The following is a 15,636-nucleotide window of genomic DNA, read 5'->3' as shown; positions in this document are numbered from 1 at the left end:
GAATCTGTCCATGAGCGTCACACTTAGCCCTTCCAATTGCACATTTCTTCTTAACAAAAACTAATAACCCTAGGCTCCAAGAACATCTTTAAACCTAACTGAGCTGGTGATTCACCACTCACCTCCTCACCATCTTCCACCCTGCTCTGTGCTCCAGGAGGTATGGAGGACATCAAAGGATGCCCTTGTTGTCTGGCTTCCAGGTGGGTTCAACCCTACTGGCAGACACTGGGAGACCGGAAGGTGGGATGGTGAGGGCTGGGTATGTATTCTGCTGTCTTCCTCCCTGTCAGACTGTCATTTGTTGACTATGGCTCTTCACCAAAGCCATAGCTCTCATTAGCAGACTTCTCCTACACAGCCCATCTCCACATCTCCACAGTTTCTGGTAATCTCTCCCCCTCCTTACCTCTTCACGTCCAGGACAGCTAAAGCACCAGTTTCTGTTGCCAGCCTGGGGGACTGCACCACATCTAGTTAGTTTCCCTTAACTCTGCCCACACCAATATAAACAGCCCCCTTAATAATGACTTAGAGTTTAGTACCAGTACTGATTGTAAAAACTTGGCCTGAAAACACTCAGCAGATTAAAATGAACAAGTGAACATCTGTCTATCATCTAGCTATCTGTTACGACATGACCATTCAAGTGCTGAATGGAACTGAAATTAGAACTCTATTCCTCAGGAAGGATTAGCACACACTGAGTTCCCAAAGAATAAATGGGCAACAAGGATTACGTTAGAAGCCACCATGTCATTCTATTACACAGTGTATAACTAAAATGATAAACTTTTACCTGGCAAAATTATTTACCCATGCAAAGGATATATATCTAAAGCTGAGGACACAATGGAGTGGATGTAGGTCCCTAGTGCTTCCCTAGTTCTTCATAACATGAGCATCTGGAGTCTGCAGGCGAACACAGCCTACAGAGTAAGAAACCTACAGGTGAGAAGGGCCAAGGGAAGAAGCACCCGCATGTCGACTTTCCAACATTAGACTGGGAGAAGAGCCTCATCAACACTGCAGGGTCCACCTACAACCCTACAGCGCAACGCCAGGCTCCTGCACAGTAACGATATCCCTTCTCATTTTATTTCTTATTGCACCATCAGCCTAGCGAAGGCCTGGCCATGGCCTTCAACACACAGCATCATGAACTCAGAACACTGTGTGGAAAAAAGAAGAATCTAAAAGCTTCCAGGGAGGAAAAAAAAAAAGCACATCACATTAAAAGGATCAGGAATCAAAATGTCATGTGACTTCTCAATAGCAACAATAGATGCTAGAAAATCATCAATGTAACTTCCGTATTAGGAGAAATTCCATCCTAGAATCCTATATCCAGCTAAAACAAGTAGGCAGGGGCTTAGGATAAAGACATTTTCAGACATACAAGTTCTGAAAAAACTTACCTCTCATGTGCCCTTTCTCAAAAAGCTACCAGAAGGAAAATGAAAAAGAAAAAAGACATGTGGTCTAATAACAAGTGACAAAGAGAATTCTCATAATGATAGTAAAGTGAAAATCCCAGAATGACGACTGTAAAGCTAAACTAGAGAGTAACACTCAGAATTGTTACTGCAGAGAGCATGGAGAAGAGGGAGAGGTGAGTGGGGAGGGAGAGCAGAAGGACTAGATAGATTACCTGGTGCAGTCCATTTACTAAAATGAGTTCTTTGGCTCTACTGAGGCTGAATGGGTCAGCTAATTATAAACTAAATAAACCACAAAAAGGCAGTTAGTATCCTAAGAAAAAACCGAAGTAGAAAAAGAGAAAATTTAAATATATCAAAATGGGTCAACTGCACATTAAAAAAGTAAATATAAATGATGAAGATTAATTCAACCCCAGATGTTGATGTAATTATATTGGGAAGATGGGGAAAGGGAAGTTTTTGGGAGGGTATGGTGTCAGGGGTTGGCAAAGGACAGTAAGAGAGCTAAACCTTCACTCTCTGGGTAGAAAATAAAGAAATAAAGTCTAAAATGGAGAAAATAATACCGAGTAAAATGGCATGAGCATGTTATCTGCTAGAAGAAATAGCTGATATTTAAAGTGGTCACCTCTGGTAAGGAGAAATCAAGGATGAGGTAAGTGGAGCAGAGAATGCCTTTTCATTTAAGTCCTATAGTTCTAATTTACTCTTTAAACTATGACAGCTGTTCCTTTAACAATTTCATGTTTAAAAGAAGGAGAAAGATCAAGAGAGTAGGCTCTTGATGAGAGGGGATGTATGATTTCAATATTGCAGAAGATGAAAACGTGGTACACTGTTATCACAAAGGCGTGTCGATACCATGGAGTAGACCTACCGATTAGCTTCATCGATCCTTACACTTCAAACCCTTTACACCCCCTTCCCAATCACTCTTCCTATATTTCAGCTTGAGGACCATGATTTTGTTTTCTTTTTCCCCTTCTGGCTTATCAATACTAAAAGTTTTAATTTTAAAATTAATCCGAGGTGGGCACAGTGGCTCATGTCTGTAATCCCAGCACTTTGGGAGGCTGAGGCGGGTGGATTGCTTGAGCTCAGGAGTTTGAGAACAGCCTGGGCAACATGGTGAAATCCCGTCTCTACAAAAAATTAGCTGGGCATGATGGCACATGCCTGTACTCCCAGTTATTCAGGAGGCTGAGGTGGGAGGATCACTGAAGCCCAGGAGGTGGAGGTTGCAGTGAGCCAAGATGGCACACTGTGCTCCAGCCTGGACAACAGAGCCAGACCATGTCTCAAAAGAAAAAAAAAATTACTCCTAAGGAAGCCCAGGTTGCCATGGCTCACACCTGTAATCCCAACACTTTGGGATGCCACAGTGGGAGGATCTCTTGAAGTCAGGAAATCAAGACCACCCTGAGCAACACAGTAAGACCTTGTACAGAAATATACAGAAATATTTTTTTCTTAAAATTAGCCAGGCATGGCAGTGCTCCTGTGTAGTCCTAGCTACTCAGGAAGATGGAGGGGAAAGATCACTTAAGCCCAGGAGTTGGAGGCTACCCTGAGCTAGGATGGCGCCACTGTACTCCAGCCTGGGCGACAGAGGGAGACACCCTCTCAATCTATCAATCAATCAATCAATCAAATTGCTTCTATGGAAGATGTTATTATCTTTTTCTTATTTCTACTCTTAAAGGTATAAAGATGCATACAAAAGTCCCTGTCCTGAAAGAAATGTACATGGAAGGAGAAATACAGCACAGAAGATGTTCTTAAGCTGAAATGAATGAGAAGCATTCTATCATATAAGCATATTCAAGAATGGCACCAGATTTAGAATAGTTCTATGGCCAAAACACATGAGTAATAACAGTAAACTATTATAATAAATTTCCATGACAACAGAAATGATCCCAGATCATCTTTCCAGAGAGAGAGCCAAGTCCATTCCCCACAGAGACGGCATATGCTAAGAGCTGGAATACCTTTCAGGCTGTGCAAACTAGCCCTAGCTGTCCTGGGTATCATTATTCACTCTCCCATTCGGCATAAATGTGCCTTCTCTTTGCCAAGCATTCCCATCACTCCTTCCAATGCCAGGGTTAGATACAGACCTGGTGGTACTGTTTCCCTGTATAAAACTGAAGATACATCAACCGGAAAAAATGTGCCCACGTAAGAATGTGAAAGATACCAGTTGCCTTACTCTAAAAAAGACCTATCAAATTTAGAAGTGTGCCATCTTAATCTTCAAAGAAAAATTTTAAACTGCAATCTAGCAAACTAGTTTTCCTGAATGTTTTTCTCACTTGAATGCAAAAAAAAATTCCTTTTGTCAAAAAAAAAAATTTCTATAGACTTTGTTTTATAAGTAAAATAATCTAAAGAATGCTTTCAAAAGGTAAATTTTACTTAGCTTAATCATGGCACGAATAGAGCACCAGGTGGCAATGGTAAATACAGTTAACTTTGCCAGGTTAAAAAAAAATGTTTAATTATATGCTGTGTAATAGCATGACGTGGTGGCTTCTTACACAGTCCTTGTTGCCCATTTGTTTTTCAGAAACTCAGTGTGTACTAATCCTCCCTGAGAAACAGTTCTAATTTCAATTCTATTCATCACTGGAATAGTCATGTCACAACAGAGAGATGATAGGTGAATGATCACGTGTTCACTTTCATCTGCTGAGTTTTTCCAGGTAAGGCTGTTTTTGATTTTTTTTTTGGGGGGGACAGAGTCTCGCTCTGTCACCCAGGCTACAGTGCAGTGGCGCGATCTCAGCGCACTGCAACTTCTGCCTCACAGGTTCAGGCAATTCTCCTGCCTCAGCCTCCCAAGTATCTGGGGTTACAGGCATGTGCCTCCACACCTAGTTAGTTTTGTATTTTTAATAGAGACAGGGTTTCACCGTGTTGGTAAGGCTGGTCTCAAACCCCTGACCTCAGGTGATCCACCCACCTCGGCCTCCCAAAGTGCTAGGATTACAGGCATGAGCCAACACACCCGGCCAGTAAGGCTTTTTAATGTCAGTACTTGCATTAAACTCTACGTCATTACTAATCACTACCGTGGCTATATCATTACCCTGGCATTGAAAATAACATTCAAAAGGCAGCAAAAGGGAGCGACTTCCCAAGATGCAATCTAAGAACAATACAAGATATACAGCAGTCCCTCAGTATCCATGGGAAATTGGTTCCAGGATACCCCAATACCAAAATCTGCAGATGCTCAAGTCCCTTATATAAAATGGGGTAGTATTTGCATATAACCTGTGCACATCCTCCTGTAAATTTTAAATTATATGTAAATTACTTACAATACCTAATACAAGGTAAATGGTTTATAGTTATTATATTGTATTGGTTTTTTGTTTTTATTATTTTTTATTGCTGTCATTTTACTGTGGGTTTTTTTTTCAAGTTTTTGAATCCACAGTTGGCTAAAGCAGCAGATGCGAAACCAGAGGATACAGTACACCCGCTGTATATTTAGTCAATGAAATTGGATTAATGTGTCTCATTCATGCTGCTAATGGGCCTGTCTTTGAAACTATGAATGAAAACTCTTCTATGCTATTTTTAATATGTCAAAAAAGTAGTACCCATGGACTGGTTTCAGTGCATTCTGCATTATTTTAAATAATATAGAAAATATTCTTTTACAACCTTTCTATCATGATCTCTGGCCCTACAGTTTCACCAACAAGGCTACTCACTTATTCACTCAATAAACAGGTATCTTCATATTTACTATGTGCCAGGAACAGTATAGTTACTATAACGACAAATATAAATACCTGCCGGGAAGTCACAATCTAGTGACACACCCAGAAACATATGATTAACAAGAGAAGGCAGTGGTCATTTTAGAGACAGGGACAAAGTGCTCTGGGGACTAGCACCCATGAGACAACAAGACTAAACCCCGTGGCACAGATAACAAGTCCTTTCCAAGTTCACAGCCCCACAAGTGCCATCAGTTCCCACAGAGCGGAGTGTGTTTTCCTTCCGTGCAGGGATTTAGGCCATGGCTAAATGACCATCTGTCAGAGATGCTGGAGGTGGGGATTCCCCCCAAGTGAGAGGCTGGATTAAGTGTCCTTTAAAGCCCCTTCCAACTCTAAAATTGTATAATTCCATGAGATCAGCGAAGGCTAAAACAGTAATAGGAAGCTTCAGAGAGGAAGGGAAACTTGAACTAAGCCCAAAATGATAGCCAGGACCTAAGTAAACATAAGACAGAGCAAAAGATCCCTCATTTTGTTCCTTTTCATTAAATGTATGCCAGGTCAGTGTGCAAAACTTAATGGGATTAATGATTGGCACAGTCAGGAAGATTTCCATCGCTACTGAATACTGGGAAATATAGCCAGAATTCTACATTTTACTAGAAAATAATAACAGTAGGCTTTTCTGATTACATATATAAGAAAATCCTTTTAACAAAACATTAACCATACTATTTAAAATACTGACAGGCCTACTGCACTACACTCCCAATAATCACATAATTACACTTAACGAAATAAAGAGCAGGCAAGATCTGGCATGAGTTTACATTATTATTTGATAAGGAACTTACACAGCCTGAAATTTAGATAACTTGACTATGTTTCTCAACAGCTTTAAACAAAGTTAACACTGTGATTTTGCATTTCAAGTAATTCTCTGCCCTTTTCTGCCCCCTACCTGTCCTATCACTTGTGCTCACATTCTTAGTCAAGGCATCTTCACTTTATAATACCAGGACATACACAGGAGCCCTCAAGAAAGATAAGTTAGCCAAGACCATATTTAAAAAGCCAAGAACTAAATTGTCTTTTAAAGGTTCTCTAGTATTCACAGGAATACATAGTCTCCTGACAACATATCATGTCTAGCAGGTCACTACACTCATTCAAAAGTTAACTCCATGTTGAGATTCCAATACCCTCAGTATATTAAACCAAAGGCTAGCATTTTTACTGAGTGTTTCAGTGCATCAAAATTTTACTGAGTGTTGCAGTGCATCATCACTGCCAGGCGCAGTGGCTCACGCCTGTAATCCCAGAACTTTGGGAGGCCAAGGTGAATTACCTGAGGTCAGGAGTTCAAGACCAGCCTGGCCAACATGGCGAAACCTTATCTCTACTGAAAATGCAAAAATTAGCCGGGCGTGGTGGTGCATGCCTGTAATCTCAGCTACTCAGGAGTTTGAGGTGGAAGAACTGCTTGAACCCAGGAGGCAGAGGTTGCAGTGAGCCCCTGCACTCCAGCCTGGGCAACAGAGCAAGACTCCGTCTCAAAAAAAAAAAAAAAATTGCAATAGAAATTTAGCTACACATACAGAAGTGAGTGTGCTGGAGAAGAACTGGAGGAATGTGCCAGTGAGGTAATGGCCCTAGAGCCAAGACAGCAAGACAGAGCCACCCCAACTGCCATAAGTTCGGAAATGAGAGGCAGGTCAATGAATCTGAGTTAAGCAGAAATGCTGCTGTTTTAGTTGTATTACCAGCATGAGTTATTCAAACTCTGTTGGTTCAATTCCTAACTTACCCCTTTTTCTGAGAGGTTCAGAGTAAGCAAGTGCAAGGTCCTAGTATGCGATGACTTCCAGTCTACAGGCATCACATTCCCATAATTATCCGTCAGGGCATTCCAAATCCTTAAAAAGAAGAAAGCTACAATCAATGAAAATTAACATTCTGTACGTCTTTCTTAAACAAACATTCAGTGAAAGATGATCACCAAATGTCAAAGGAGAAAAACAGAAAGCACATTGTTTCTCAGAAAAACATCAACAAAGTAGAGTCTCCTAAACAAAAACTAGGTGAAAAATCACAAAACGGGGCTGACAAGAAGGTCCTAAGGGAAGGTGAAGGCGTACAGAAAACTCCCAATAGGCAACAGGCAACACTTCCATTGTATTAGGTGCTAGGCGCTGTTCTAAGCAATTTACATGTATTAACTCATGTAATCTTCGAAAACAACATTAGAAGGGGGAACCATTATTATCCTCATTTTACAGATGAAAAAACTGAAACACAGAGAGGGTAAGAAATGTTTCCAGGGTCACATGAGTAATAAATACAACTGTGCATTGCACTTCTTTTTCTTCTGTAACTTCAAACACACAGACCATTTCAAAAAGTGAAAATCTCTCTCAAACAAAAGGTTTGTTATCTTTTCTGGAGAAAGAATTCACTCTCAATGTGAGAACAGGATTTAGTATCTAATTTGTAATAAAGAAGCTAAGCACTAAGGCAGATACGATGAAAAGGAGGAGAGGGAGTTCACAATAAAATGCACACAGGCTCTATCCAATGCAGTTACCTGACCTTATTACCCAACAGCATTACAGGGAGGCAAGAGGGTAAAATGGAAAGGGCATTTGACTGAGACTAGGGAAACAAACGCTTGTCTCTATCCTTCTTCAAACGAGTTATTGGCCAAGCCCCTTAACCTCCCTAGGTATCCTCTGCCCTTCTATAAATGAGAGACCTGGACAAGAAGCAGATGCTCCTTCCAGCTCCATCACTCTAAGCATTAGTTCAAAAGAGCTGTATTGAAGAGAGTCCCAAACCACACCAGATAAGAATACCAAACTCAAATTTCATGACCAAAATTCAGGTTTCAATACTAAAGTAATAATCAGCACAATAAAACATGATGTTTTAAGAAAAATTAAAGTTCAGAGATGCAATTGACTTGAAATCTAATTGGGATAAGTAAAGTTAAACACTAAACAGATGAGCTACTTACTAGCTAGAGGTATACACAAAGATGTCATGTAGAAAAAACACCCTAAAATGTATATTAGGTATCTAATTGTGAATAAGCAATAGGCTTTCTTTCCAAGTGTGTAAGACACTAAGATACAAAAACAATCCTGGTTGGGACATAAACATAAGAATGAAATTCTTTTTAAGTTCCGGGATCCATTGCAGGACACCATGGTGATTTGCTGCACCTATCAACCCATCACCTAGATATTAAGCCCAAGAATGAAAATGTTAAAATACAGACATAACATAGTAACAAATAGGGATTGGCTGCTAAAAAGAAGCAGCAATAGGACTGCAAATGCTAAAAGCATAACATCCCAAATGATGTTTGGCTTTAAAATGCACATTAGGGACAGGCCTGGTGGCTCATGTCTGTAATCCCAGCACTTTGGGAAGCCAAAGTGGGAGGACTGCTTGAAGCCAGGAGTTCAAGACCAGCCTGGGTGGCAAAAGGGAGACCCATAGCTCTATAAAAAAAAAAAAAAATTGAATTGACCAGGCCCGTGGCATGTGCCCGCAGTCCCAGCTACTTTGGGAGGGTAAGGCAGGAGGACTGCTTAAGCCCAGGAGTTCAAGGCTACAGTGAGCTATGATGGCACCACTGTACTCCAGCCTGGGTGGCAGAGCAAGACTCTGTCTCTAAAAATATATAAATAAAATAAAAAATAAAATTAGCCTCAATAAAAATGTGAACCCAAAAAGCTCTAGAGAACTAACTCATTTACCCAGCAAAGCTCCCATATGCATGGTCCATTCCTATTCTCCTCTCTGTTGGAATCATATCTCCCCTAATCCCCATGAAGTAGAATTAGAGGCTGTCTGCAGACCGCTAAACTTGCTGGCTTTCTGGCTCATAACCTCCTGGGTAAGAAATTTTCAAACACTGAATAACTGACTGTATAGTCCATTTTCATGCAGCTGATAAAGACATACCCCAGACTGGGAAGAAAAAGAGGTTTAATTGGACTCACTATTCCACATGGCTGGGGAGGCCTCAGAATCATGGCGGGAGGAAAAAGGCACTTCACACATGGCAGCAGCAAGAGAAAATGAGGAAGATGCAAAAGCAGAAATCCCTGATAAACCCATCAGATCTCATGAGACATATTCACTATCACGAGAAAAGCTCAGGAAAGACCAGCCCCCGTGATTCAATTACCTCCACTGCGTCCCTCCCACAACATGTGGGAATTCTGGAAGATACAATTCAAGTTGAGATCTGGATGGGGACACAGCCAAACCATATCATTCTGCCCCTGGCCCCTCCAAATCTCATGTCCTCACATTTCAAAACAAATTATGCCTTCCCAACAGTCCCCCAAAGTCTTAACTCATTTCAGCATTAACCCAAAAGTCTACAGTCCAAAGTCTCATCTGAGACAAGGCAAGTCCCTTCCACCTACAAGCCTGTAATATCAAAAGCAAGCTAGTTACTTCCCAGATACAATGCGGGTACAGGTATTGGGTAAATACGGCTGTTCCAAATGGGAGAAATTGGCCAAAACAAAGGGGTTACAGGGCCCATGCAAGTCTGAAATCCAGTGTGGCAGTCAAAACTTAGAGCTCCAAACTGATCTCCTTTGACTCCAGGACACGCTGACGCAAAAGACAGGTTCCCATGGTCTTAGGCAACTCTGCCCCTGTGGCTTTGCAGGGTGCAGCCTCCCTCCCCACTGCTTTCACGGCTGGTGTTGAATGTCTGCGGCTTTTCCAGCCACATGGTGCAAGCTGTAGGTGGATCTACCATTCTGGGGTCTAGAGGACAGTGGCCCTCTTCTCACAGCTCCACTAGGCAGTACCCCAAAAGGGACTCTGTGTGGGGGCTCCAACCCCACATTTCCCTTCCACACCGCCCTAGCAGAGGTTCTCCATGAAGGCCTCGCCCCTGCAACAAACTTTTGCCTGGGCATCCAGTCATTTCCATACATCTTCTGATATCTAGGAGGAAGTTCCCAAACCTCAATTCTTGACCTCTGTGCACCCAAGGGCTCAATACCACATGGAAGCTGCCAAGGCTTGGGGCGTGTACCCTCTGAAGCCACAGCCTGAGCTGTACATTGGCCCCTTTCAGCCACGGCTGGAGCAGCTGGGACACAGGGCACCAAGTCCCTAGCCTGCACAGAGCAGACGGACCCTAGGCCCAGTCCACGAAACCACTTTTTCCTTTTTGGGCCTCCAGGCCTGTGATGGGAGGAGCTGCCATGAAGGTCTCTGCCAAGGCCTGGAGACATTTGCCCCCATGATCATGTGGATTAACATCAGGCTCCTTGCTACTTACGCAAATTTCTGCAGCTGGCTTGAATTTCTCCCCAGAAAATGGAGGAGTTTTTTTCTATTGCATAGTCAGGCTGCAAATTTTCCCAACTTTTATGCTCTGCTTCCCTTATAAAACTGAATATCTTTAATAGCACCCAAGTCACCTCTTGAATGCTTTACTGCTTAAAAATTTTTTCTGCCAGATACCCTAACTCATCTCCCTCAAGTTCAAAGTTCCACAAATCTCTTGGGCAGGGGCAAAATGCCACCAGTTCTCTTTGCTAAAACATAACAAGGGTCACCTTTGCTCCAGTTCCCAACAACTTTCTCATCTCCATCTGAGACCACCTCAGCCTGGATTTTATTGTCCATATTGCTGTCAGCATTTTGGGAAAGCCATTCAACAAGTCTCCAGGAAGTTCCAAACTTTCCCACATTTTCCTGTCTTCTGAGCCCTTCAAACTACTCCAATCTCTACCTGTTACCCAGTTCCAAAGTCGTTTCCAGATTTTCAGGTATCTTTTCAGCAACGCCCCACTCTCCTGGTACCAATTTACTGTATTAGTCCATTTTCATGCAGCTGATAAAGACATACCCAAGACTGGGAAGAAAAAGAGGTTTAATTGGACTTACAGTTCCACATGGCTGGGGAGGCCTAAGAATCATGGCAGGGGGCAAAATGCACTTCTTGCATGGCGGCAGCAAGGAAAATGAGGAAGGAGCAAAAGCTGAAACCCCTGATAAGCCCATCAGATCTTGTAAGACGTATTCACTATCACGAGAATAGCACAGGAAAAACCAGCCCCCATGATTCAATTACCTCCCCCTGGAACCCTCCCACACCACGTGGGAATTCTGGGAGATACAATTCAAGTTGAGATTTGGGTGCGGACACAGGCAAACCATATCAGTGACTATAGACCTAATCCTGGTCAGGAACTTGAGTAGGATACACTAGCAGGTGAAGACAATCCAGAATTTGAGGCATTTGCTTTGTCTGCTTATTTGCTCCTTCTTAAACGAGGCTATAAGAAAAAGGCAAATGGGAAGGAATACTTAGAAGCACCTGTGGGTGACTTTGATCTTCCAAGAAAATGAAAGCCAATTAACAGTCTCCACCAAGGTCAAAACAATGGTAGTTGGAAGGACACAGAGGCAACTCTAGTGAAAGATTTCTAGAATTCTGCAGTCAAGACATATGAACTGCCTTCATCTTTATCACAAAGCATTACAACCAGTTGTAAACAATGGTCAGGACAGCTCTTTTGCAAGGAGGTCAAAGTCCTACCAACATTGAATCCTGCAGAATACTCTTATAAGTAAAACCTCAGTAGATAATACAATCCATATTTAACCAAAACAAAAGCTGAGGCTCAGAGAAGTTAAATAAAGTGCCAGGGGTCGGGGAGGGTTTTGGGGTGATTCAAGCACATTACATTTATGGTGCACTTTATTTCTATTATTATTATATTATCATATATAATGAAATAATTATACAACTCACCATAATGTAGAATCAGTGGGAGCCCTGAGCTTGTTTTCCTGCAACTAGATGGTCCTATCTGGGGGTAAGGGGAGACAGTGACAGATCATCAGGCATTAGATTCTCATAAGCTATCTGCAAACTAGATCCCTCACCTGCGCAGTTCTAAATCCTATTAGAGCCTACCTAATGCTGCGGCTGATCTGACAGGAGGTGGCTCAGGTGGTAATGCAAGCAATGGGGAGGAGCTGGAAATACAGATGAAGCTTTGCTCACTCACTCAACCACTCACCTCCTGTTGTGTGGCCCAGTTCCAGTACCGGTCTGTGGACCAGGGGTTGGGGACCCCCTGACCTAAAGCACAGCAATATCTGAGTAAAACAATTATCAATTCTACGTAGTGAAAAGGGAGCTGGAACAGACTATCAAGCAATGGTGAGTATGTTTCTGTAATATAAAAGAAACAATGCCAGTGATGACCAGCTCCCAACTCCTGAAAAAAAAAGAGATTTCTTATGCATTCCCAAGTCAAGAGACACGAATTACCACCAACATACCATCTACTAAATACCATTAACAAGAGCAACAACATATTTTTAAGCAAAGGCTAAAATAACCTACTTTCCTGACAGTCTAAGTGAAATAAAGACTCGTAATGATCTACATGCAATCCTCTAATTGACTTAAGTCAGCTACTCTTGATAAACCCAAATACATAATAAATCTACACTAATTTTTAAATCCAGAATGTGTCCCGGGTTTAGTGATTCAAAGTATCTAAATCTACATACACATAAAATTATCTTCTCTTTGGAAACAGGCTTCCAAAAATGTCATCTTTTGCTACTGACTGCATGCACGTGTGTATAAAATCCAATTATAAATTTTTCCCTTCTCCACACCTGGGCAGAACACAGTACAGAGGAACCAATAAAAGGAGATAGTCTCCAAACACTGGTGGGCCTGCGCCACTGCTCAGCCATGTATACAGGCCCCACTCCCAAAGCTGTCTTTTCAAGCTTCCTACCTTATTCCTGATAAATCTGTTTGTTTCACAGAAGAAAGGAGACAATCAGGCTGGAAACTCCTTTCCATGCCTGTAACTCCTGCCCTGTCTCTCAAAACTTCTTCCCTAACCTCTAAGAGTCTCTCCATTCCATTAATGCTCTGAAAATCCATTCCTTCTCATGTCCTCATTTTTGAGACAAAGTCTCACTCTGTCACCCAGGCTAGAGTGCAGTTGTGCGATGACCACTCACTGCAACCTTCACCTCCCGAACTCAAGTAATCCCTCCACCTCAGCCTCCTGAGCAGCTGGGTCCGTGGGACCACAGGCATGCGCCATTAATTCTTTAAATTTTCCATTAATTTAAAATGGAACTCCATTAATTCTTTAAATTTTCTTGTAAAGACCAGGTTTCACTATATTGCCCAGTCTGCTCTCGAAATGTTGGAAGCAAGCCATCCTCTCACCACAGCCTCCCAAAGTGCTGGGATCACAGGTGTGAGTCACCGCACCCAATCTTATTCCACTCGTTTTACCTTCAGCCTCTCCGGAGGCTCCTTTCCCCCTATATACACAACATGCTCAAGTTCCCTTACTCTCACCATTCCTATTTACCTACTTTTGGGGGTAAGACCATGGTACCTAATTACAACTCAACCAAATTATAATTGCGGCTCAGGGAGGTTTAAAAAGTGCCCTCAGGAACTCTGCGCCTCCCCTCCCCCAGCTTTCACAAATCCCCATGAACCTCCATCATTGCACTTAGGTGATTCTGTAATTATTAATATTACTTGTGTATGCCTTGGTCTCCCCACCAGACCATGCGATCGTTACCATCAGTAAGCAGGGCCCTTCGTTTTCGTCTCTGTGGCGGCTCGCACTCTACCAGGACTCTCGGATGGGTCCCACAGATTCCTGTGCCCTAAATGCTGCCTCGCTCGTTGGTAATTATGCACAGGCAATATACTCCACCTTGAAAGTAAGACGTTTTTCCACCTGCCAGGCACACTCCCACTCATCAGTCAGATCTCGTTTGCACATTTCTCTATAGTCTTTCCTGACTCTCCCCCAGACATACGCTTTTAAGTCTCCCACATTTGGTGCATATAACCATTGCAGCACTAATTACATCCATACAAATATTTGTTTACACATCTATCTCCCATCCTACGTCGTGTCCTAATTTGGGAGGGACAATGTCCAGTCGTTTTGGTGTTCCCTGTGCGAAGCGGCGTCTGGCACTCAGCAGGTGCTTAATAAATGCGACTTGAGTGAATGAATGGCGACACACGTGCCCCGGGAGATGCCGTCTCAAACTATGGGCTCTGCACTGGCGATTCCCCTCTAAAGCAAACGAGGGTTTGGTTTGCAGGAAGGAGGGCGGGAGGCACCGAGGCGGAGGTTTTCAGGGCGCTTGGCGGGCGGGGGGCAGGGGATTTAAATCGCTGGGCGAGCAGAGGCCGACGGCCCGAGGAGGGAGGTGAGAGGGCGGGGACTCCCGCGTCCATGGAGGCGGAAGGAGAGCGTTAGGAGGAGCTGCGGCCGGCGGGCCGGCTGGTCGGGCGAGGGGCAGGGGAGGCTCCCGCCCGCTCCCAGCCGGGGCCCGCACTCACTCGTCCCCCTGCAGGAGGCTGCGCTCCGTGATGGGCCGCACGGCCGCCCTCGGGGGCTCGGCGCCCGGATCCGAGGGGCGGAAGCACAGGCTCAGCTTCTCCTCCAAGCTGCAGGCCAGGGCCGGGAAACCGTCGGCGCCCCCGCCCGCCCCGGCCCCCGCCCGGGCCTCGGGGCTCGCGTTACAGTTCTCCTGGTCCAGGAGGCTCCGGGTCGGCTCCTGGAACTCATAGAAATCCTGCCAGTCCCCGTCCGCCGCCATCGCCGCCCGGAGCAGTCGCGCGCCCCGCCCCGGCCGGCCCAGCCCGGCCCCTCCCCTGCCCGAAACCCCGCCCCCGCCCGCTACCCGGCGGACAGATCCCAGGCTGCCCCATCCCTGGGTCTCCGCGTTGCCCGAGTCTTCGTGTAGTTGAACGCGGTGCTCCTAGAAACCCAAGACCTTAACTGCCTTGAGTCACTTCCTATATTCTCTATCATTTAGGAATAACTTCCCTCTTAGCTTCCCTTATTAGAAACCTGGCCTAAATGTGGCTAAAATAAAGGACTTCTTTAAACTTGCAACCTAATATCAGATTACGCCCCAAAGTCGTTTTCCCCAAGGTAACCTGCTCCTTTCCTAACTTGTCAACCAGAATAACAGCCAGAGTCACTGAGAAGTGTTTAAGTGGTACCGAAATTCATTCCTCAAATATTTTGGCTCTCACATGCAAAGCACCTGCTAGATCCTGCAGAACATACAAAGATAAATAATTATGCCAGTTAACATTTGCAAAGCACTTAGAACAATGCCTAGTAGTAGATACCCTATATGTATGTTATAACTAATACTTGGGTGCCGCATGCACAGGGCTTACAATGTCGGAGTGATAAGAGTAATAAGAAATTATTTAGACCTCATAAAAAGTAAGTGTGATTGGGCGGTTCAGTTTTGCAAGATGGAAAGAGTTATGGAGATGGATGGTGGTGATGGTTCCACGACAATGGTAATGTGCTGAATGCCACTGACACTTACAAATGGTTAAGATGGTAATTTTGTGTGTATTTTACTACAATACAAAAAAATCG

The 15,636-nt window shown here is 43.7% G+C and overlaps 1 protein-coding gene across 2 annotated transcripts in view; it reads right to left on the bottom strand.

Annotated features, from left to right (window-relative positions):
* The window catches only part of FEZ2 (fasciculation and elongation protein zeta 2), a 46,555-nt gene extending 31,672 nt beyond the window's left edge, over positions 1–14,883 (bottom strand). For both annotated transcript variants that reach the window (XM_033176056.1, XM_033176057.1), the window contains exons 1-2: positions 14,574–14,883; positions 6,987–7,095 (exon numbers count right to left, since the gene is read on the bottom strand). In XM_033176056.1, the coding sequence (XP_033031947.1) occupies positions 6,987–7,095; positions 14,574–14,833 (369 nt within the window). In that variant the 5' untranslated portion in view covers positions 14,834–14,883. The remainder of the gene's footprint in view (positions 1–6,986; positions 7,096–14,573) is intronic.
* Positions 14,884–15,636: the final 753 nt, after the last annotated feature.

The sequence above is a fragment of the Trachypithecus francoisi genome, unplaced genomic scaffold (genome assembly GCF_009764315.1).
Source record: "Trachypithecus francoisi isolate TF-2019V2 unplaced genomic scaffold, Tfra_2.0 Lachesis_group17, whole genome shotgun sequence".
Classification (NCBI taxonomy): Eukaryota; Metazoa; Chordata; class Mammalia; order Primates; family Cercopithecidae; genus Trachypithecus; species Trachypithecus francoisi.
Note: the sequence above shows the minus strand (reverse complement) of the source record. Positions and strands in the feature narration are given on the sequence as shown.